Raw genomic sequence first — 22,777 nt, 5'->3', positions numbered from 1 at the left:
CTTCTCCCACCCTACCCACCCTCAGTTAATGTCTTCTTTTGCAGGTTAACTTTTCTTCACAGGTTTCACAGGTTAACTTTTCTTCACAGGTATGCGGGCGCTGCTACGTAAGGTCGCTGTTAAAGGGCTGGAAAGGAATTTCCCTGCATTGGCAGGTTTCGCCTTTCCCGTAGCAAAACGTCACAACTTTGGCGGTATCAGGCCTTGGGCAGAATCCTTTAGTCCATCTTCCTCTTTGCGGCGGCGATACCAGGGTTCCCCGTTAAAGGGGTTTCTGAAGGGAGGCTTTGGCCGTGCGCCGAAAGGTTGTCATTGCTCTCCCCTGCGGCGGCGTAACGGGGGCGGCCATCTCTGCTTGAACATATGTTCTCCAGAGCCGGCCCACCCCCCCCCCCCCACTGGATAACTCTGTTGCTCCCTAGGTCCCCGGCTGGGGACTGGGGAGGGAGAACGCCCAATGCCTGAGCCAAGGTCTACCCACATTTGAAATTTAATAAAGTTGTGGCCAATTTAATCCCATAGCACGTTGTCTCGAGTCGTTATTCCACATGACGGGGGGACCGCGGGGGATCTGGGGACTCCGCCTGTCCACGCAATGCAAATGACTTATACAGCAAAGTAAATATATGTATATTCAGGAGCAAAATGTAGTTGTGGACATAAGTTTTCATTTTATTTTCCTTATTAATTGCTCCCTGTTATTCAGTTCAGGCCTCAGTGCAATAATGTAGCATTTAGGGAAAAAGATGCAGCCCAATATCCCAGCACTGGATGATAAGATGGAGAATATTTCCACAGCTACCATGTATTTCCCTTTGGTGCTCAAGTACGTTGGAACAAAAGTCAGCCAAACACTGCAAAACACCAACATGCTGAAAGTGATAAATTTGGCCTCATTGAAACTGTCAGGTAACTTTCTGGCCAGGAAAGCCATAATAAAGCTAATAAGGGCCAGGAAACCCATATAGCCCAAGACACAATAAAACATGGTAGCTGAACCTTCATTACATTCTAGTATGATTTCTGTCTTTGCTGAGTGCATGTCTTTGTCTGGGAAAGGAGGGGAAGTACTTAACCAAAGAGTACATATGGCAACTTGAAGAAAGGAGCAGGAAAGGATGATAGAATTTGTCAATCTTTTCCCTATCCATTTTCTCATTTTTGAACCTGGCTTGGTTGCCATAAATGCCATAACCACGGTGATGGTTTTTGCCAAAATGCTGGAAAGAGCCACAGAGAATATGAAAGCAAACACTGTTTGTCTGAGAAGGCAGATCACATTTCCAGGCTTCCCAATAAAGAGTAAGGAGCTGAGGAAGCAAAGGAGGAGGGAGATGAGCAGGATGTAGGTGAGGTTCCGATTGTTGGCTTTAACTATTGGGGTCTCTTTGTGCTTCATAAAAATTCCAAGAACTAAAGCTGTGATCGATGAGAAAGCAATAGTCAAGATGGCTAAGATGATCCCTAAATCTAATTTGTATGACAGATAGGTTAGATCCTTGTGAATGCATCGAGTTTTGTCCTTGTTTGGGTATTGGTCTTCTGGACATTTCACACAGGCGTCCATATCTGAAAAATGAAAATGAATGGTTCAAATATTTCTATAGGTTGACATACATAATTATAGAAATTACAAATTCCAATAATCCATTTAGTGTAAAGCTTGCTGTTGATGGCTTTTTCTTCCTCTTTTTAAAAAGTGAGTCAGAAATTCTTGTTGATGTACTCCAAATAATCAAGAGATCAACTAGTAAAGTACAATCAATAGAGTAAAGCACAGTAGTGGTTTTTTGAGGTGAAGCAGCCAGAACTCTACACAGTATTTCAAATACAGTCACACCAAATATTTGTATGATAACACTTTGGTATCTGCAGTTTATTGTGAAACCCTTTCCCCGTCTATTCTGGAAAAGTGTAACATCTATCTGAAGCATAATAGCTGAAAAAAAGCAACTGAAGTTTAAAAGTAGCTCTGCTTGTTTAGAAGCCTGTAACATCAATTAGAATTAGTATAATTATTCCTAAGGTAACTTTTTCCTAATAGAACATTGCCTCCTGATAAACCTTTTGTTTTATCAGCTTTGTTATGTTAAATAAATCTTTCTTATTTGTTCAACTCCAAGAATCGAAGATTTTCCTCATACAAAATCCAAAAGATAACCTGTGGTGGTTAAAAATATATTTATAGGAATCATATGGAGTCAGGGTTTGCCACAATCGGTGGAAGTGGTGAAATTACGCTTCATTTGTTATGATTCAGGTATATGTTACAGGTTTCTAGACTAGATGGAAAATGCTCAGCTTATTTGGAATTATTTTACTCCAGTTCCTTAAGTTAAAGTAGTTGCATGTTACAGCTTAATAATTTGGTTCTTAAACAAGCTCCATACACAACTTCCTTCACAGCTAAATACTTTGGTTCTTAAACAAGGTGGTATTTTCTGTCAGTTACCCAACCTTTTAACAATCACACTCCTGAGGTACTCCAAATAGTATCACAGATCCAGGGGGTCACCACACCCCCTCTTGACTGGTTTGGGAATCTTTTTCTAGACGATCTTTCCAATCCCAACTTGCATGGCTTTAAAAGTGAATTGGAGAAATTGATGAAGATTAGGAGTATCAATGATTACTACAGTTGGAGACAGTGTGCTTCTGAATACCAGCTGCTGGAAATGACTGGAATGAGGAGTGCTCTTGTGCTTGGGTCGTACGTCTCAAATCAAATTTACCACTCAGTGGATTTGTATCAAATTTACCACTCAGTGGATTTGTAACTGGCTGACTGACCGAACCCAAAGGGTGCTCATCAATGGTTCCTCTTCATCCTGGAGAAGAGTGACTAGTGGGGTGCCACAGGGTTCTGTCTTGGGCCCGGTCTTATTCAACATCTTTATCAACGACTTGGATGATGGACTGAAGGGCATCCTGATCAAATTTGCAGATGACACCAAACTGGGAGGGGTGGCTAACACCCCAGAGGACAGGATCACACTTCAAAACGACCTTGACAGATTAGAGAACTGGGCCAAAACAAACAAGATGAACTTTAACAGGGAGAAATGTAAAGTATTGCACTTGGGCAAAAAAAAATGAGAGGCACAAATACAAGATGGGGGACACCTGGCTTGAGAGCAGTACATGTGAAAAGGATCTAGGAGTCTTGGTTGACCACAAACTTGACATGAGCCAACAGTGTGACGCGGCAGCTAAAAAAGCCAATGCAATTCTGGGTTGCATCAATAGGAGTATAGCATCTAGATCAAGGGAAGTAATAGTGCCACTGTATTCTGCTCTGGTCAGACCTCACCTGGAGTACTGTGTCCAGTTCTGGGCACCACAGTTCAAGAAGGACACTGACAAACTGGAATGTGTCCAGAGGAGGGCAACCAAAATGGTCAAAGGCCTGGAAACGATGCCTTATGAGGAACGGCTAAGGGAGCTGGGCATGTTTAGCCTGGAGAAGAGGAGGTTAAGGGGTGATATGATAGCCATGTTCAAATATATAAAAGGATGTCACATAGAGGAGGGAGAAAGGCTGTTTTCTGCTGTTCCAGAGAAGCGGACACGGAGCAATGGATCCAAACTACAAGAAAGAAGATTCCACCTGAACATTAGGAAGAACTTCCTGACAGTAAGAGCTGTTCGACAGTGGAATTTGCTGCCAAGGAGTGTGGTGGAGTCTCCGTCTTTGGAGGTCTTTAAGCAGAGGCTTGACAACCATATGTCAGGAGTGCTCTGATGGCGTTTCCTGCTTGGCAGGGGGTTGGACTCGATGGCCCTTGTGGTCTATTCCAACTCTATGATTCTATGATTCTATTCTATGAAATATGGTAAATTTACAAAAGATGAATGATATCACATTACATAATTGTCTCTTACCCTTCTGGCCAGATATCATTCCTTCTGGGCATGGAGCACAGTCATAACAGCAAAATTTCTCTCCCTCCTTCTTTTTCCTACTATAGCCAGGATAGCAGTTGTCATTGCACATGGAAAGGGGCAGCACCTGAACATAATAGTATAAAACTGGGATTAGTGCTCTTCATTCATTCAGCTCTTTGATGAGACTTACGTTGGTAGAACCAGTTGGCCCAACTTCCCCTTCCATGCTTTTGCCATTAATTACTGTCCACATCAGGCTGAATGTCTCATGAGAAGCCTTCCTTTCTGAATATTTACTCATGTCCACCCTGTTGGCTCAGTGTGTGGTTTAGAACCCTACAATGTGTAAACTGAAACACAACCAAAACTTGCCCTTCTCCACATTTTGTGAAGTTCTCCAACCAAATAATGTGCACCAAAATGCATAACTGTTAAAGTGCACAATAATATAGAGTACAGAAAATGTACATAAATGTGTAGATTAGTGGAAATAGCATACAAATATGCATACAAAATGTTTATACTACAAGAAATATATAGTAAAATGTATATACGAAATATTGTTAGCCTGCATAATCTAGCTGCCAAAAAGCAAAGAGCAATGACAAAGTGACCCAAACTTCACTTTCTGGTATGTCTCACCTGATTAAAGCTTGGATGCCACACAATCTGGTCATCATGAATGGTTAACTCTTTGCCTGGAGGAGCCAGAGGGTCCAATTTTCCCATTTTTACTCTTACCACAGAACCATTGGGAAACATCACCCAGTTTGTGACATCAAAACCTGTAACCAATTCTCCATTTTCATCAAAGCACACTTTGTCTCCAGCACTATTATTGAATATGATGCGCCTTAGAAAATGATGGACCTAGATTGAAAGAGGAAATGAATAGAGACAACATAGTCCTAAAATTATTTCAGCGAGCTTCCCAAAAACCTTATAGTTGTCATCACTGCAAGCTGATCTATGTAGGCGCCCAATCCGAGAGCAATTATATCCACAAGAAATGGACACAAAGCAAGCTAGTGTAAATTAAGCTGGTGTAAAGTTAGGGGACGCGGGTGGCGCTGTGGATAAAAGCCTCAGAGCCTAGGGCTTGCCGATCGAAAGGTCGGCGGTTCGAATCCCCGCGGTGGGGTGCGCTCCCGTTGTTCGGTCCCAGCGCCTGCCAACCTAGCAGTTCGAAAGCACCCCCGGGTGCAAGTAGATAAATAGGGACCGCTTACAAGCGGGAAGGTAAACGGCGTTTCCGTGTGCGGCTCTGGCTTGCCAGAGCAGCGATGTCACACTGGCCACGTGACCCGGAAGTGTCTGCGGACAGCGCTGGCCCCCGGCCTCTTGAGTGAGATTGGCGCACAACCCTAAAGTCTGGCAAGACTGGCCTGTACGGGCAGGGGTACCTTTACCTTTACCTTTAGTAGCAGTGCTGCTGCTACCTAAGCATGGTAGAGGGAAAGCAAGCCTTTCAAACTGCGTTTTATGCTGAATTCCCAAGTCATGTGACAGAGCTGAGTCATCTTAGGATCCTGCCTATGTCCCCACTTTCTCCTTCTACCCCGTCCTGTCCTCAGCATGCCCCACCTTTGGACTTAAATAGGCTTCTAAGTCAGCTGAGCCCCCATGAACAAGTTGTGATGGTGTATCTTTAGCTGAGCTGCAGCTGAGGACTTAACACTGGCTTAGCCTGATTGAAATCAGTTGACCTTGCTGGCAATATGTCACATGCTAAGCTGATTATCCTAGTGGAGATTGCCCACCTAGTCTGTATTTTATGATGTGACTGACAGTGTTTTTCCAAAGAAAAAGAATTCCACAAACTCCATTTTAATGGAGTTGAATTGTGCATTTATAGTTATTTTTAAGTCTCTGTCTCAAACACAAGTCTGCTTTATGGTTTTTCATATAGTTTAAAAGTATTGATTTGTTATTACCTGCCATGATTGCACGTTTGGAAATGTCAGTTTGCCCCTTTCTTCCAATCCTCTGTATTTGGAGTTGGATTTGTATATGGCCTGCAAAGCATGTGCCACAGCATAGACAGCATTGTAGACGTTGTAGCTGTGGCCAATCATGTCCATTTCAAACAGAATTCCAGGAAGGCTCTCCAGCTTCTCTTTGCCAGTGCAGGTTTCATTTTCATTTCCCTCCTCTGATTCATCCGACATTTTAAATAAACAGTTGAATACCTGTTTCCAGAACTCCTGGATAAAACCATCTCCTTTGGCCCAAAAAGGGCTCAGCATCTGAATGAACCTTTGGAATCCAAATGGCTGGTTTGAGTGAACTGTGAGGGAAATGGAACCATGAAATGTTTGTATCTCCCAATTCTTCTGTATAGACAGTGATGCAAAGTCCCAGTGGGATGTAACTATCCATACTTTCCCCAGAGGTGGAAATCCTAGTATGGGTGCTACTAATAGCAACATTCTCAAAACCTGAAAGCATGGAGGTTCTCCCTAAATAAAGAACACAGTTGGGTTTTCTTCAAAGACCATTGCATAGGTTCCTAAATGCTGTAAAGCAAAGTCTATCATCTCATCCACATAATTCCATTTTGGTATTCTTACTATGTAGGCATAACAGATGCCGTTCTGAGAAAGCATTGGCACCATTGTCTGTAAAAACCTGTCCCCTTTGTCATCATCCACAGCCCAAAGCCCAACCCATGTCCATCCAAAATGCTGAAGTAATCGCACAATCCCTGTGTGCTGGTGGGCTTCATTTGGGACCATCTGATACAGAAATGGGAATAGCTTTTTGACACCTTTTAGTGGTAGAAATGACCCATAGGTCAGCTGAAATAAAATGCATGAGTATTGTTCAGATGGATTATAAGAGTTAGACATCATAGTTACATAATAGAAAGCGGTCCTGTAGTCCATCACATTCAACATCCTGTGAAAATTCAGATAATGCATAAGGACAAACAAAAGACAACCACTTACACCCTAAGCTACCCCCAACCTCTCTCACCACCAAGGAAATACAAGTGAATAGTAAGAGAACCCAGACAAGTAAAGCTGACACAACCCCCCCACTACTAAGTAGAAGAATAGAAGCATAACCACCCGACCCCACCCCACTCTTTCCCCTTTTTCTTCCTAATTGTTTAAATCAATTCATGAACCAAGAACTTATACATTGACCGCTAATAATGAACCATATGTTGTAGATACCTTTCCACATTTATTATGCTATTTTTGTGATATACAAATGACATGAGAAAACTTGGTATACTTATTTGTATAACATTATTATTGTTTATAAAACCCAAAAAGGAAAAAAAAAGGAAAACAACAAAAGCAAATGCATAAGGACTTGAGAAGCTTGGATCATGAGCCAAACTGAGCCACTTGTCTCATGGCAGCAGATTAGGAAGGGTGCTGCCATAAACACGCTCCACTCTGTTGGAGAAAGGCCTTCCAAATTGCTTCATAGTTCCAGTTGGAACATAGTTCCACTTCCACTCCCTGTTTCAGAACCCGTACAAGAAATGTCTGAGTTGTGTGTTTGGGGACCTTGCAAACAAATGCAACTAGGAGGCTCCTGTATGGTTCTTGACCATCTTTAAGGCTTTGAGACTCAATGAAGGTGGATTTTCTCCACCTCTTTGTTTCAGCCATCGATAAACATTTTGAGGAGCAATAGCTTCAAAACAAAGCCCTGAAGCATCCCACTTAAAATACCCCCAAACTTTGATGAGAAGCTGTTGAGTTCAGTTTTCCTACAAGCTCCACATCCACCTGATTATATAACCGTCTAGCCCACATTTCTCTCATTCAGTAATTATACTATCATGGTGAACACTGTCAGAGAGCTTGCTGAAACCAAGATGGTGTACCACAGTTGTGAAACCTCCACACCCTCATGCATACAGCTTACCTGTATGACAACTGGATCGAGGCGGGTCAGGACTGCTGATCCTTTTAGATTTGTCAGCAGCCTTTGACATGGTTGATCATGATCTTCTGGACCACCGCCTCGCAGACGTGGGGATACAGGGCATAGCCCGTAACTGGTTGTGCTCTTTTATCTCTGGTCGGGGACAGAGGGTGGCACTAGGGAGGGAAATGTTGTCGCGCCACTCCTTGGTGTGTGGAGTGCCGCAGGGCGCAATTCTCTCCCCGATGCTTTTTAACATCTTTATGCGCCCCCTTGCCCAGATTATCCGGAGCTTTGGGCTGGGCTGTAACCAATATGCTGATGACACTCAGCTCTGTCTGCTGATGGATGGCCACACTGATTCGGCCCCGAACACACTGACCAGATGCTTGGAAGCTGTGGTTGGATGGTTTCGTGGGAGCTGATTGAAACTAAATCCTTCGAAGACAGAGGTCCTATGGCTAGGTCGGGATGGCATGGGGATGAGGGACCAACTCCCTTCTCTTGTGGGGTCCCAATTAGTGCCATTGCCTTCCGTTAAGAGTTTGGGTGTAATCCTCGACACCTCCCTTTCCATGGAGGCGCAAGTTACAGCAACAGCCAAGGTGACATTTTTCCACCTTCGCCGCATCAAGCAGTTGGTCCCTTACCTTTCCTGCCCCAACCTGGCCACAGTGATCCATGCGACGGTCATCTCCAGGCTTGACTACTGTAATTCACTCTACGCAGGGCTGCCCTTGAAGCTGTCCCAGAAACTCCAGCGGGTACAGAATGCTGCAGCGAGGCTCCTCACGGGGTCTCTGCCATGGGAGCATATTCACCCAGTGCTTTTCAAGCTGCACTGGCTCCCGGTGGAGTACAGGATCAGATTTAAGGTGCTGCTTTTGACCTTTAAAGCCCTTCACGGCCTAGGACCCTCGTACCTACGGGACCGCCTCTCCCGGTATGCCCCACGGAGAGCCTCAAGGTCCATAAATAGCAACACCCTAGTGGTCCAGGGCCCTAAGGAAGTTAGATTGGCTTCAACCAGAGCCAGGGCCTTTTCAACTCTGGCTCCGGCCTGGTGGAATGCTCTGCCTCATGAGACCGGGGCCCTGCAGGATCTGATTTCTTTCCGCAGGTCCTGTAAGACAGAGTTGTTCCGCCTGGCCTTTGGCTTGGAGCCAATTTGATTTACTCCCTCCCTCTCTTTCTTTTTTCTTTTCCTTCTCCTCCTGCGATGAGGCTACATTTTAATATTTCAATGTTCCATTATTTTAATGTTGTATTTTATTTTTGTTTTTAAGTTGTAATCATTCATCTTGTTTTTATTATTGCTTGTAAGCCGCTCTGAGCCCGGCCTTGGCTGGGGAGGGTGGGGTATAAATTAAATATAATAATAATAATAATAATAATAATAATAATAATACCTGTGGAGTCTTGTGAGTTGCTGAAACAATGGCCATATTGGCAGAGATTTCAGAGATGCATCCCCCAATGAGAGCTATCAGATTGTTTTGCTTGTCACATTTGAAGTTCGGGACAAACCTATGTTCTGTGGAGAGCAGGCTCAGGGTGGCCTTATAGGTCATCCTTGCAGTGTAGTAGCTATTGAGGATATGACACCCCAGAGAGATATTTGATAAGATGTTGGGATTCTCATTGATCTCTTTGACAGCAAATGCTAAGGCCAGGATGTGCTGGTAGTTCTTTGGCACTGAACTGTAAGAACAGTAGCAACTGTTTAATAAAACAACTGCCAGAATAAAATATATCTACAGGTTTCCAAGATTGAACGGCAGGTTATAACTGCCCAATATTATATACTGAAGTACAAAAATAAGACACCCTCCAATGTGCTAACGAGATAAATGTGCCTACAGTTCTATGACTTTTTAAATGCTTAATAAAGTTTGTCCTTCAGTTTTGGAATCCACTCTTTTCCAAGAAGAACATTGTAAAAAACCGAATCTAGGCAGCCAATATGTAAACTATGATGTGCTTCCCATCTTTCTAGAGGAAAATAAAAAACAACAAAAACAGATGTAGTATGATAATCTTTGGTCAGCTGCTTAACCATGCAAAATGAACACGGACATAAGTAGTCTTCCTTGTTACTTATCTGCACATTTTCAAGTTGTAGGTGTATTTTACAACCATACATGGAAATAAAAAGAAAACAACATTAGATTCAGATATACCCACCATGAGTTGAAAAACTAAATGTTTCAAATGTTCTGAGATCATTTTATTGGAGTTACCCCCTTTGGATATGAAAACAATAACAGAAACAGCAAGACCCAATCAGAAGTGTGTTCTATGCAAGCTATGGTGTGCTTCCTATTGTTTAAGAACCAACCAAAAGAATATAGATATGGATATAGATGATATAGATATAGGTACTGTGATAGTTTTCCATTAGCAGTTTAACTAAGCAAGCACAAGGACACACATTTTTATTTCACTAACTCATTTTTATCATTGAGAATCTCGGTTTCAACAGGTTCTATGAAATACAAAATAAACAAATAGATGGAGTAGCTCAAATAACTTATAATGGACCATGGATATTCTCTGAAGTTTGAAACACATTAATGCTGAAGAGCATCTGCCATAATTATACAAGATAAAATATTGCAGATGGGAAATACAATGAAAGCCCCCCCCCCGAACCGTTAGGCTGTTTCATTGTACCTGAGAATCACTAACTACCTTTCTTTAAGGAAAAAAGAAAAAGGCAACGATCGTATTTATTCTGCACATGTTTAATTTTAAATATCTGCTGTATAGTTCAGTCAAGTAGAACATGAGACTCTTAATCCCAGGGTCCTGGGTTCAAGCTCACATTGGGCAGAAGATGCCTGCATTGCAGGGGGTTGGACTAGATGGCCCTCATGGTCCCTTCCAACTCTACAGTTCTATTATTCTAAATTAAACAGTATTGTAGCACCCTGCTTGTGGTTAACGCTTAGCTGGAATGAAAGATTCAACGCAGCGATAGAGAAATTAAAATAATAATTTATTTGTCAGACAAATAAATGAGAGACACATTGGTATATGGTTACCAAAGCTCTGCCCACTCCAGCCCTGATGGCCAGCACTTATATTTCCTCAGCCCAGCCCCCTTGCTCCTCCTTTGGCTGCCTCTGTCCAATCAGCCTGGTTGAAATTCCTATTGGCTGTTTGCTAGAACCAATCATAAAAGATACACCCACTTCCTATTACCTTTTATGGGAGACAAAGAGCTATATTTCCTTCTATCCATAAATGGCAGACAAGTAGCCATATATCTTACATTTGCCTCGACAAGGCACCTTAATTAACATTTCACCTTTTGCCCTATTGCCCCTTCACTCCAAAACAGATGGCTAAAACAGATGGCTCATGGTAACAGAGATCTTGGGTTCACATTCTCACACACCATCAATGAAATAAGAATCTAACATAAGAATCTAACATTTCTTACTGTCTAAATCCTTTGCATAATTACATTAAGCCAATAAATTCCATATATAACATAGATAGATTTTTAGAAGAAAAGGCCTTTGCAAAGTAAAAAAGGAACTCAGTAGAAAACAGCTTCAAAAACAACCTCTTCAATTTACAACTCCCTTTCCCAGCCAGCTGCTTTTCCTATTAGCTCTTGCCCTTTAACCTTAGGAAAATATGGCTCGCGTCTGATGGGAGGCACATGGTATTATTTTCTGTTAAACAATAAATTTCACTATTTACCAACTCTTAATTGTGTTTTTGCAGCTTGATTGTATTCTGTAATATGTATGGTCAGTATGATCTTTGCTCCCAGCCTGTAATTCCCTTTTACAACTTTGAGGTACTGCTATAAATCAGGGGGGGGGGGGGCTTGAGCAGGAAGATAAACAACTGCCAAAGTACTTAACCAGCTGCTTTATGCCTGGCATGAAACATACAAACATTTGCAAATATATCTTTAAGCTCATTTTAAAATACAGGTCTTGATCAGATGCCTCATTATGAACAACAAATAGGGACAAGTTTTTGTTTGTAAATATATACCCATCTACACATAGTCCTGTGAGAGGGTCAGATTTGCTTTCTGGCTCTATTGTCTCCTGTATATCGAATCAATAAGCCTATGTTTGTCCCTGGCTGGATCTAGACACATCAAAGAAGCATTTCAGTTTAAAGCATTGGAAAGTAAAACATGGAAAACAAGTGGAGGGAAATGGGACTCCATGTCACCATCTCGTGGCACAATGTTATATTGTACATACAATGCATATAAATCGCTTTTTCATTACCAGTCTAGCTGTGTCCCCTGTATAATGTGAGGGAGTCAGCTCTCCAAATTATATGTGTTAAAACAATAGGGATAAGAAAGATGTTTATTTCTCTAAAATATAATAATATGAAACACAACGTTAAAAATTCCTGTCGTCTGAAAGGGCAAGCGAGGGGCAGAGATCGAGGCCAAGGATGAGAGACAACAAAATGTGGAAAGAACAACAACGTGTGTTGTCACTCTTTGTGGGAAGGAAGTGCATTCTTGAACTCTTGCAAGGAGTGCAACAAAACTATTCTTAAAAAGAATAGGACTTTTAGCAGTTTGGAAATAACTTTAAAATATGGGATAAACAAATGGCTAAAAAGAAGATAAATGCTCATTGTCAGATAACCACTCATCAAGCAAATCAGAAAAAATGCTCAATAAATAGATTGCACCAGTAGCAAAACAAAAATGCATGTGATCCATTCATTTCTATAAGTTATCTGGAGGAAACATGCTAGTAGTTTATTATGCCCAACAAGATAACGTAGAAGGCAATGTACACACATATTAAAAAGCCAAGTGCCACTTTTCTTATCTCAAAAGCTCAATGAAGCACAGCATTCATTAAAGTTATGTTCTGAATAATTATAATTCTTATATACAATAATTCAAATTGTGTGATAAATATTGATTCCTTACATGGGTTCGTCAATCATTATCTGGGTAGGCTGCTCCATGAAAGAGAGGATGTTATAGAGAAAGAAGACCTGAGAAACAATCTCACCAATGACAATGTCTCCTGGCTGGTAAAATTCATGGGGAATAGGTAGGGGATCATCATGTATACTGCAATTAATAGAATGTATCTTGCATACTGTATGACACAGTAATATAAGCAGCAACATCACCACCAGCAAGATCCTGTTGGTAAAACGTCCCTTCAAAAACTGTGTTCCCATGATTCCAATTGCAGTATTCAGTCTGGCTGTTTTCAGCTTTCCTACAGCCTTCAGTGAATGGTGGATGATATTGTTGCTGCACAGATTTACAGCATGGCAGTTTAGGGAATCTGTGTGCCAGTATCCTGCTACTTTATTTCATTTTGTCTCTTGCCAGTAATTTCCCTTTAACATTGTGTCTTCTTTATCTCTTCCATTTATCCTCTAAGGATGAGTGAAGATTTTTTGTTTTTTATCTATAAACAACTTCCTACTTTTCTCTGCAGGTCAGGTGTTAGTAATTTTGTTCTGGTGAGCAAAGGCACCAAAGTGTAAACTTGTGAATTCTTAGCGTATTTCCCCACAGATAATGTTATGCAAATTACAGGGAATGTGTGTTATTTTATATTGGTCAATGAGCTTCAGTTTTCCACAGTAAGAATCTAGGAAGTAGAAAATAAACTGGGCCAGCAGGAGAATGTATGAGGAACAGGGATACTCACAGTATACTTCTTTTTGTTAAATATCATGGTGGAATCATCTGGTGGACACCATGGGTGTCCATGGTGACAGAAGACAGAGAACAGTAATTATGACAGTAATTATAATTTCTTAAGTGTATTTTTGGCCTTTGAAGTGGCATCATTTAATACAAAGCTCCAAGGATGTCATTCCCCCCCCCCCCAAATTTTGCAACTATTTTTTCTTCTGTGAGAAATATCAATTAGTCAGTGGCACTTAGCCTGATGGTTCCAGGATGCCTCTTCCCAGAATTAAAGTTATGTTCACTCACATAAAATTAATATTCAGTATAATGTGAATGCCCTGGTTCAGAGTCTCACCCTGGGGCATTTGAGATTTAATTTCATCAAAATGGAAGTTACATCTTGTTCAACAAATCACTTTCCAGAATTATTTTTCTCTATTATTCTTTATTAATGATTTATAATAAAACTGAATGTGGTTTTCTATCTGGGAAGGGAGTGGTTGAACTGAACATTGTATCATTACCCATCTCCTGTTAAGATCACCTTCTCCTAAATTTTAGGCAAATAGAAGACTTCCCACTCAGCATGTTGTGGTCCTGTTAAAATGGTTCACTTTCAGAGGCTATTATATCTGAATAATTTCTAGAGAGCTTTAGTTTCCCCCCTTTCAGCTGATACAACCAACTTTTCTGTCAAAATGCTGAACAATGTATGGAATGGAATGATGACCTGGGCAGTTGACACAGTTGATTCTGTGCTATATCCTGGAGAAGAGAGCAATGAAACAAGCTGGGAGACATTTGGAGCATATGTGGAGAAAAAATCCCAAAAAATTCATCAGAATTCAATGTGATTTCTGACTCAGTGGTAAAAGTGAATAATTTTGTTTTCTCTGCCTCTATTGCAGGGGTGCCAAACATTTTTCAAAGAGGGCCAGATTTGATGGAAGTGAACATGCATGAGGGCCGACCAAAGTTGAGCTTTTTTTTAGGATTAAAGAGCTTTTGGGGGGATGGCCCCCCAAGGTTTATTGAACTTTTTAAAGGATTTGACAGCAATAAAAGAATGAACTGCCACAGGAGGGCTGAATTGGGCCTCAAAGCAGACTTTGGATATGCCTGCCTTAAGAACTAGCACAAAATAACCCATATATAAAACACAGTACTTGTTGCTTCTTGTTATGTGTTACACACACACACACACACACACACACACACACACACACACACAAAACACGGTACTTGTTGGTTCTAGCTCCTGAAAGCTCTGTCTTAAAAGACCTCCAACCCCTTTGCCACCATCTATTTCCCAAATTCTTCCGTTGTCCCCCTGTTGTTGTCTTTTTATAATATAGCATTCATCAAGAATACAAACAACAAGTAGTCACCAGCTACAAAGCGAAATGAGGTGGAAAATAATAGCAGCATGCTAAAATTGTACTTTGGCTTCAGGATAAGTAATACAAACTTTTCTGTTTGTTTGTTTTTTGGAGGGGGGGGGAGGAAAGCTGCACCCTACTTTGCTAAATTCTGACTTATCCTCATGAGGGAGGTTATAATCCCACCGACACCAGCCCCATATTTTTTCCACCTCTCTGACTTCCCCCTCTCTCATATCTATATCTATATCGGGGGAGGCAGCCTCGCCTGCACAATAAGCGATAAAAAGAAGGGCGCTGCTGCTGCTGGGCTTTTCTTCGCGGGCTTTCTGCTGGGGGGGAGGGCAGGCAAGGCAGAGAGCGCTCTGCACATGCTCAGGCGACCCCTTAGCCCACAATATACACCCTCCCCCCCGGACCCTGAGGAGGCAGCCCGGCCTCTCTTGGCGGCTCCCCACCTGCGGCGCTCCCGGACGAGGCCGTTCTCCTCCACGGGCATCGCGCCGCCGCTTCCGACTCACGCCGGGTTTCGAATGCCTCGCGGCGCTTCCGGCAGAGTGGGCGGGGGAGGGGGGGAAACCCGCGCACTTTCCAAATATTGCGAGATAAAAGCGCTGGCTTCACGGGAAACTGCTGAGACAACAAATCCCTAGACTGGCGGCCGCCGGCGGCTACACGGGCCACATGTCGAGGTCTGGTGGGCCGGATTCGGCCCGCGGACCTTGTGTTTGACACCAGTGTTCTATTGCATCGTATGTATACTATCCGATGGATTTTTTGGGGATGGTTTGGAATCTATTACATGCTGGTACAAGGTGGGAGGAGGTTGAACCTCTTGGGAGCTGGCTGTTACATATCTGTTAGGCTATAGCTTTGTGTTTGCTTCATGGTTGTTTTCCTTCTAGTCTAAGCATGAAAAGCACCCCCCCCCCCAAAAAAAAAATCTACACAAAGTTTCAAGCAGCTTCTACAGAAGAGACACAGTATAGTGTCATCATTCTGATATATCATGCCTACTCTCCTATGCTTACTTTACCACAATTATGTAGGGTCTTTGTTGAACTTGGGTTTCAACAGATGCCCTCAATGTACTTAGAAGGGAAATACCTTGGAATAGTTCATAGGGCATGCAAATGCATTTATGGATGTAATCAGGTTGAGGATAAAATGAACTATTTGTTGATTTGTCCAGATAAGATTTTTAATCCCCTATTCTTCACTGTTCCTCACATTGATCCCCCAAGGATTGTAATTTAAAACTTTTATGCTATAAACTTTTATGTTCTAGACATCTTTAAACTTTACACAGTGGTACCTCGGGTTAAGAATTTAACTCGTTCTGGAGGTCTGTTCTTAACCTGAAACTGTTCTTAACCTGAAGCACCACTTTAGCAAATGGGGCCTCCTGCTGCCACTGCGCCGCCGCTACACAATTTCTGTTCTCATCCTGAAGCAAAGTTCTTAACCCGAGGTAATATTTCTGGGTTAGAGGAGTCTGTAACCTGAATCATATGTAAACTGAAGCGTATGTAACCCGAGGTACTACTGTAGATTCATATTGCATGGGTTTAGTGTAATGGCTTGCCTTTGCCCTCTGTTATTCATTGTGAAGGTATTGGGCTATATACAATAAATTGAATTTCATATGCAACTGCATATACAGCATTGCAGACATTGTAGCTATGGCTAAGCATGTTCATTTCAAGCAGAATTCCAGGAAGGCTCTCCAGCTTCTCCTCCCTAGTACAGGTTTTCTATACTTCCTTAAATAGGTTTAGGAAACAGCTGGCTGCTTGTTCCCAGAAGGCCTGAATAAAACCATGTTCTTCTGCATGGGAAGGTTCCTCATCTGAATGAATTTCTGGAAGCCAACTTGAAGTGTGATGCATCTATCTTAGTTGAAGTTGCAAGGATTTCCTTAATATTTGCTTAATCAAGCTCAAATGCCTTAATTCTCTCTCTCTCTTCAAATGATTTTTATTGATTTTCTTTTCTGATACCAATTATTCAATATCTTCATTTAAGATCCTTTCCCCCCCCTCCCTGTTGACTTTCCCCAACTTCCATTTCTGGTATGTTACACCAAATGTTACATTCTGCTGTTTATACATAATGTTCTGGTATCACTAATTATATTTATGTTCTCTGTAAATAAAGTTGTAAATATTTATTTAAATCCTGTCAACAAGTCCATTTTTTTTGTTTTATTTCTGCAAGTATGTTGTAAAGGGTTCTCATTTTTTTCCAAAGTCACTATTGTACTTTTCACACAGTTCATCCATTAATTTTGCCATTTCTGCATAGTTCATCAATTTTTATTGCCATTGTTCTTTAGATGGCATTTTTCCAGTCTTCCAATTTTGTGGTATTAGGATTCTTCCTGCCGTAGTGACGTACATGAATGTCTTACTTTTCTTTGGCATAAATGCCTTAATTCTCTAAGCTACCATTTTCTCATACATGTTTCATTTGGTTTTCCTTATTAGTTGCTCCCGGTTATTCAGTTCAGGCCTCAGTACAATGATGTAGCATTTAGGGAAAAAGATGCAACCCAGTAAGCCAGCATTGGATGCTAAGATGGAGAAAATCTCCACAGCCACCATGTATTTTCCTTTGGTGCTCAAGTAGGTTGGAACAAAAGTCAGCCAAACACTGCAAAACACCAACATGCTGAAAGTGATAAATTTGGCCTCATTGAAACTGTCTGGCAACTTCCTGGCTAGGAAAGCCAAAATGAAGCTTACAATGGCTAAGGAACCCATGTAGCCTATGACACAGTAGAACATGATAGTTGAACCCTCATTACATTCCAGTAGCATTTCTCCTGTCACTGAGTGCATGTCCATATCTGGGAATGGAGGGGAAGTACATAACCAAAGAGAACAAATGCCAGCTTGAAGAAAGGAGCCGGAGAGGACAATGGAATTTGCCATTCTCTTCCCCACCCATTTTCTGATTTTGGATCCAGGCTGGGTTGCCATGAATGCCAGAACCACGGTGATGGTTTTTGCCAAAGTGCTGGAAAGGGCAACAGAGAATATGATGCCAAAGGCTGTTTGTCGGAGAAGGCAGATGACCTTTCCAGGCTGTCCAATGAAAAGTAAGGAGCAGAGGAAGCAAAGAAGGAGAGAGATGAGAAGGATGTAGGTGAGGGTCTTGTTGTTAGCTTTGACTATGGGAGTGTCCTTATGCTTCACGAAAATTCCAAGTATGAAAGTTGTGATAAAGGAGAAGGAAATGGCTAAGATAGCTAAAGTAATCCCTAATGTTTCTTTGTAAGAGAGGTAGCTTACAACTTTAGGAATGCATTGAGTTTGGTCCATATTGGGATACTGGTCTTGTGGACATTTGACACAGGCATCCATATCTGAAAATAGTCAAGAGCTCCTTTAAATACTTCTAGAAGTTGATCAACACCTATTTAAAAGGGCCATCAGTAAGAATAAATTTTGTTGACTCGTTTGCAGTTTTTTGGTGAACTTTGGAGAAAGGTGTCCCTTAATTTCAAAATCCTTGATTTTGATACTCACTTATGTGAGTATATGATACTCACTTATGTGATTTATAGGGATAATTTACGTGAATCACTTTAAAGACCAAAGAAGTAATTTTCATATGAATTTTTTTGTTTGTTTTTCTTTTTATTCTATTAATAATCTGTTGCTATTTTGGGTAGTGTTATTCTTATAGGGTATGGTCCAAAGGTACAATTCATAGCCATCCTGTTAAAGTGACTGATGACCGATTCAACTTTCTCACTGGATAGTAGACTGTTTGGAATCTCTATTTACATTGCCTTGAGTTCTCTTCTAATTACAGAAGACAGTCAGGATACAATGATAAAGAAATAGGATTGGAACAGGAATGTGCCAAACTCAGATTACAAAAGATCCCAGGGGTGGCCCATGGCCTTTTCCACCTAAGGCAAAATGGGAGAGAGTTGCCCCGACCACACCATCATTCCACACCACTGCTGCAATGTCCCCTCTCATGGAACTTGGCATGAGTCAGGACATTCTACAAGGAATTGCTGCTCATCGTCTTCACATCAGGGTAGGGAAGATGAGCAGTCACACTGTATGTAGGCATACCGCACTCTCGCCAGCAAGAGGGGGGGATTCCACCAGCAGCAGAAGCAGTGTGGCAAGCTAATTTGATCTGGATGGATCACGATGTCAATCAAAACATGCAGGCTATTTTCTGGCTATTCACAAAACAGTTCAATCTCCTAACTGTAAAATTTGCAAAATTCAACTTTTAGGGCCACATGTTCACATTGGCTGAGAAAATATCAGAGAACAATACAAAATGGTTTCCATGGCTGGGCTGGGAGCAGGAGTGGGGATGGGATGCATGAGATGGTGCCTGCTCTGGGTGGGGCTGCACTCCCTTTGAAGGAATGGTTCACAGCTTGGGTTTACTTCTGGTTCCTTTGCTGTTTCTTTAGGCTCAGATGGGTTCAGTGGCTTGGAGTGCATTCCATAAGCTTTGGCTGGTGACTCAGCTGCACCCTTACCTGGGCTGGGATAGCCTAACCATTTGAGTCGGGAAACAAATAGCATGGGAGGCACTTCTACAAGCACTGTGTATTTCATGGTAGAAGTTAATATGAAAAAACTAAGAGTTTCTTGGCAGCTGTGTGCTAATTGCTACATCATAAGCCTCTCTACTTCTAACAGTTTGGCCACTGATGGAGTTCTCCTAATCAATCCATATGTTAAGATTTGCTGGACTTCCATTTTCAGTGATATGATTAGCTGTGAGCCAGTAGATAGTCTCAGCAGTTATGGAACTCCCTGGCAAATGGAGTCCATTTTGTCTCCTATAATGTTGATGGGCATTTGTATTATCACACTTCTCTGGTTATTTTATGGTACCTTAGACTTGTATTCATTTATTTATTTATTTATTTTATTTTTATATTTATATGCGCCCTTTCACTCAAGGAGCTGTAAAACCAAAAATAAACTGTGAGGGGATGTCATCCCCCCGTCCCCCTGCAACAAATTTAATATGAATTTTGAAATATTTTATTACATTTATATCCCATTTTTATTCCACTGTGGAATGCCAGTTTGTATATATTGGCTCCCCGGTCTGTTTCCCATCCAGATACTGGTCAGACCAAGAACTGCTTAGCTTCATCAAAGTAATGGCTATATGTGCCTTAAGGGTCAATGCATCCTTCCATATGATGTTTTTTATATTATATCTCCTACCTTTCTGCTTAGAGATCATCCCTTCTGCACATGGAGCACAATCATAGCAGCAAAATTTTTCTCCCTCTTTCTTTTTCCTGCTGTAGCCAGGTTGGCAGTTGTCATTGCACACAGAAATAGGCAACACCTATACATAATAATAACATGGAGATTAGCAATAAGATATTATTACTCTTCCGTCGTTCACTTCCATCTGATTTGATTCATGTGAGGGAGAGCGTGAGGAAAACCCAGAAGGCCCAGATGCCTCTGTCACTTTCTTCTTACCCATTTTCACCAGCTTCTATCTGTTGTGAATCTAAAGTCTGAATTAGAGACCCTTCTCTACTGAATGTCTGCTGAAGTCAGCAATGTTGCATCAACTGCACATGAATAATAATGTTGTATGGAAAGAGAAGGCTCCTTACTGCTAGCAATGAGCACCCAGAATGTAAGGATTGGATTGATCTTTATTACGGCCATTGGCCCATTACACGACAGTTTCCCATACCAACATATTATACTTAAACCTCCAAATTTAAAATCGCCAAAACTTACAAAAGACAAACAATAATCGAAGCAAAACAAAAACAAAAACAAAAACCACCATCATACAAAAACAGAAACCACCATCATACATTACAATAAATTTGTAACCTATACATCGCCCTCTGCTCATAAATTAATCAGGGATATCAATGGTGATATCGTCTAAAACATAGATCATGGTTTAAAACAATGGTGATATTACCTAAAACATAGGTCATGTTTTAAAGGGGTTATCCGAATCACACAGGAGACCGTTTCTCTTCTTTAGGGATAGGACGCTGATCAGGAATCTGGCAACCATGAGTGATTTTAGGGGGTCATGATCAATTAGTAGATATCTCAGTTTGGCTTCAATCGTATCATCGGCAATTCCCTTAAGATATGAGCAAGAAACTTGCTCCTGGCCGGTAAGTGAAAAGCACAGTCAAAGATTATGTGATGCAACGATTCCGGTGCCCCACTATTACAATCACATAAGAGCGATATCTGTCCATTGGATAATCTATTTCTCAGCACGTTCGATGGGAAGGTGTTGAATCTTGCCTTTACAAAGGCATATCTATGAGCTGAGGAAGTTAGGGAATTCAAATAGTTTGGGAGCCTTAAGAGGGGTAATAAACCAAGATTTAGAGGAGAGCAGGTACCATTGCCCAAGATCATTTTCTGCTGCAAGTCCATCTCTTCTAGCTTACAGGTTACTGTTCTTTTAGCTGGGACTATGTCCTGCTCTAGTAATTTGGATGGGGAGATTCCCATTGCCGTTATTTTCAGCTGTAAATTTTTTACCCATGGGCTCTGGAAATCATCTCTCCACATACATTGTATCAAGCACCCAGAATGTAAGCAGAGCCAGCAGGCTCATTCCCACATTCTTCATCACGGAATCATAAATGCATCAGGGAATTAAAAACCTAAGAATAAGTAGAGAATTGCTGATGTCCATATTGTGGGTGGTTGAATTTGACATTACTAATGCCAATTGTAATCAAAATGTAGGCAAGCTGTTTGGAAGGCAACCTTGAGACCTTTCTAAGTGCCTGCATCAAATATGAGTCAAGGTTTATGAACACCAGAATCCTCTTCCAGCTTGGAATTAAATAGGGGAAGGAGAGGATTGCTGGATTCCTTGGCTGACAGATCCTTTACATTCTTCTAATCCTCTTCTCCTTCTTCTTCCAAAAAATTGTCCTAATATGGTATTCTACATTTATTTCACAAATATGTGCATTATATACAGTTTTGGATTGATATTTTTCTCATTTATCATACTCAAGTGTTGCTTTTGAATTGTGGTGCTGAGAGTCCCATGGAATGCAAGAAGATCAAACCTATCCATTCTGCAGGAAATAAGCCCTGAGTGCTCACTAGAAGTACAGATCCTAAAGCTGAGGCTCCAATACTTTGGCCACCTCTTGAGAAGAGAAGACTCCCTGGAAAAAACCCTGATGTTGTGAAAGATTGAGGGCACAAGAAGAAGGGGAAGCCATAGGATGTGATGGCTGGACAGTGTTTTTGAAGCTACTAACATGAGTTCAACCAAACTGCGGGAGGCAGTGAAAGACAGGAGTGCCCGGCACACTCTGGTCCATAGGGTCATGAAGAGTTGGACAAGACTAAATGACTAAACAACAACAACAAATACTTATAGTTAGCTAATCTATCTTACCTGGTTAAAACTTGGATGCCATAGAATTTGGTCATCATTAATTATTAACTCTTTTCCTAAAGGAGCCTGAGATTCCAGTCTTCCAACTTTTGCTCTAACCAGTGAGCCATTGGGAAAAATCAACCAGTTTGTTACATCAAAAGAAGCAACTAATTCTCCGTTGTCATCAAAGTGCACAGAATCTCCCACACTGTTATTGAACGTGATGTGCCTTAGAAAGGAATGCACCTTTTAAAGAGAATATGTGCAGAGATGTCACCAGGACTTGAAATTCATTCAGTGTGCATTGCTGATTTTTCAACAGTAAGTCATTCTCATTAAATAACTCTATATTAGGACAATTATATGTGGCAGTGCTTATTCAAAACAAAACAAGCAGGCAGCCAAACAAAATGTTTCTAGAAATAAATTATGCAAATTTACAAATCCTTTTACCTGTGGACCAAAAGTTGAATAGCAATTACCTGCCACGATTGCACATTTGGAAATGCCAATTTCTCGCCTTTCATAATCCTTCTACTCTTGGAGCTCCTTTTCTTTATGGCATGCAAAGCATGTGCCA

General features: G+C 41.3%; 2 protein-coding genes across 2 annotated transcripts; both read right to left on the bottom strand.

Moving 5' to 3' along the window:
- Window positions 1-667: 667 nt before the first annotated feature.
- On the bottom strand, window positions 668-9,341 carry LOC114583123 (vomeronasal type-2 receptor 26-like). Its single transcript, XM_077918192.1, has 6 exons — window positions 9,180-9,341; window positions 6,456-6,683; window positions 5,820-6,344; window positions 4,528-4,755; window positions 3,883-4,009; window positions 668-1,569 (listed from the first exon to the last, which is right to left on the bottom strand). The coding sequence occupies exons 1-6, from the start codon at window positions 9,339-9,341 to the stop codon at window positions 668-670; spliced, it is 2,172 nt and encodes a 723-aa protein (XP_077774318.1).
- Window positions 9,342-17,267: 7,926 nt separating this feature from the next.
- LOC144325321 (vomeronasal type-2 receptor 26-like) lies at window positions 17,268-20,130 on the bottom strand. The gene is made up of 2 exons (XM_077918191.1): window positions 20,022-20,130; window positions 17,268-18,169 (listed from the first exon to the last, which is right to left on the bottom strand). The coding sequence occupies exons 1-2, from the start codon at window positions 20,038-20,040 to the stop codon at window positions 17,268-17,270; spliced, it is 921 nt and encodes a 306-aa protein (XP_077774317.1). The 5' UTR covers window positions 20,041-20,130.
- Between the last annotated feature and the right edge of the window lie 2,647 nt (window positions 20,131-22,777).

Source organism: Podarcis muralis, chromosome 13 (assembly GCF_964188315.1).
Source record: "Podarcis muralis chromosome 13, rPodMur119.hap1.1, whole genome shotgun sequence".
Lineage (NCBI taxonomy): Eukaryota > Metazoa > Chordata > Lepidosauria > Squamata > Lacertidae > Podarcis > Podarcis muralis.
This window is presented reverse-complemented; position numbering and strand designations above follow the sequence as displayed.

Excerpts from the sequence above, each read along its gene's own strand:
- LOC114583123 (XM_077918192.1), bottom strand. The coding sequence starts at position 9,341 with ATGACCTATAAGGCCACCCTGAGCCTGCTCTCCACAGAACATAGGTTT. Across the intron at positions 6,345-6,455 it reads GCATCTGTTATGCCTACATA|GGAGAACCTCCATGCTTTCA; the intron begins GTAAGAATACCA and ends TTCTTTATTTAG. Across the intron at positions 1,570-3,882 it reads AATGATATCTGGCCAGAAGG|ATATGGACGCCTGTGTGAAA; the intron begins GTAAGAGACAAT and ends TTCATTTTTCAG.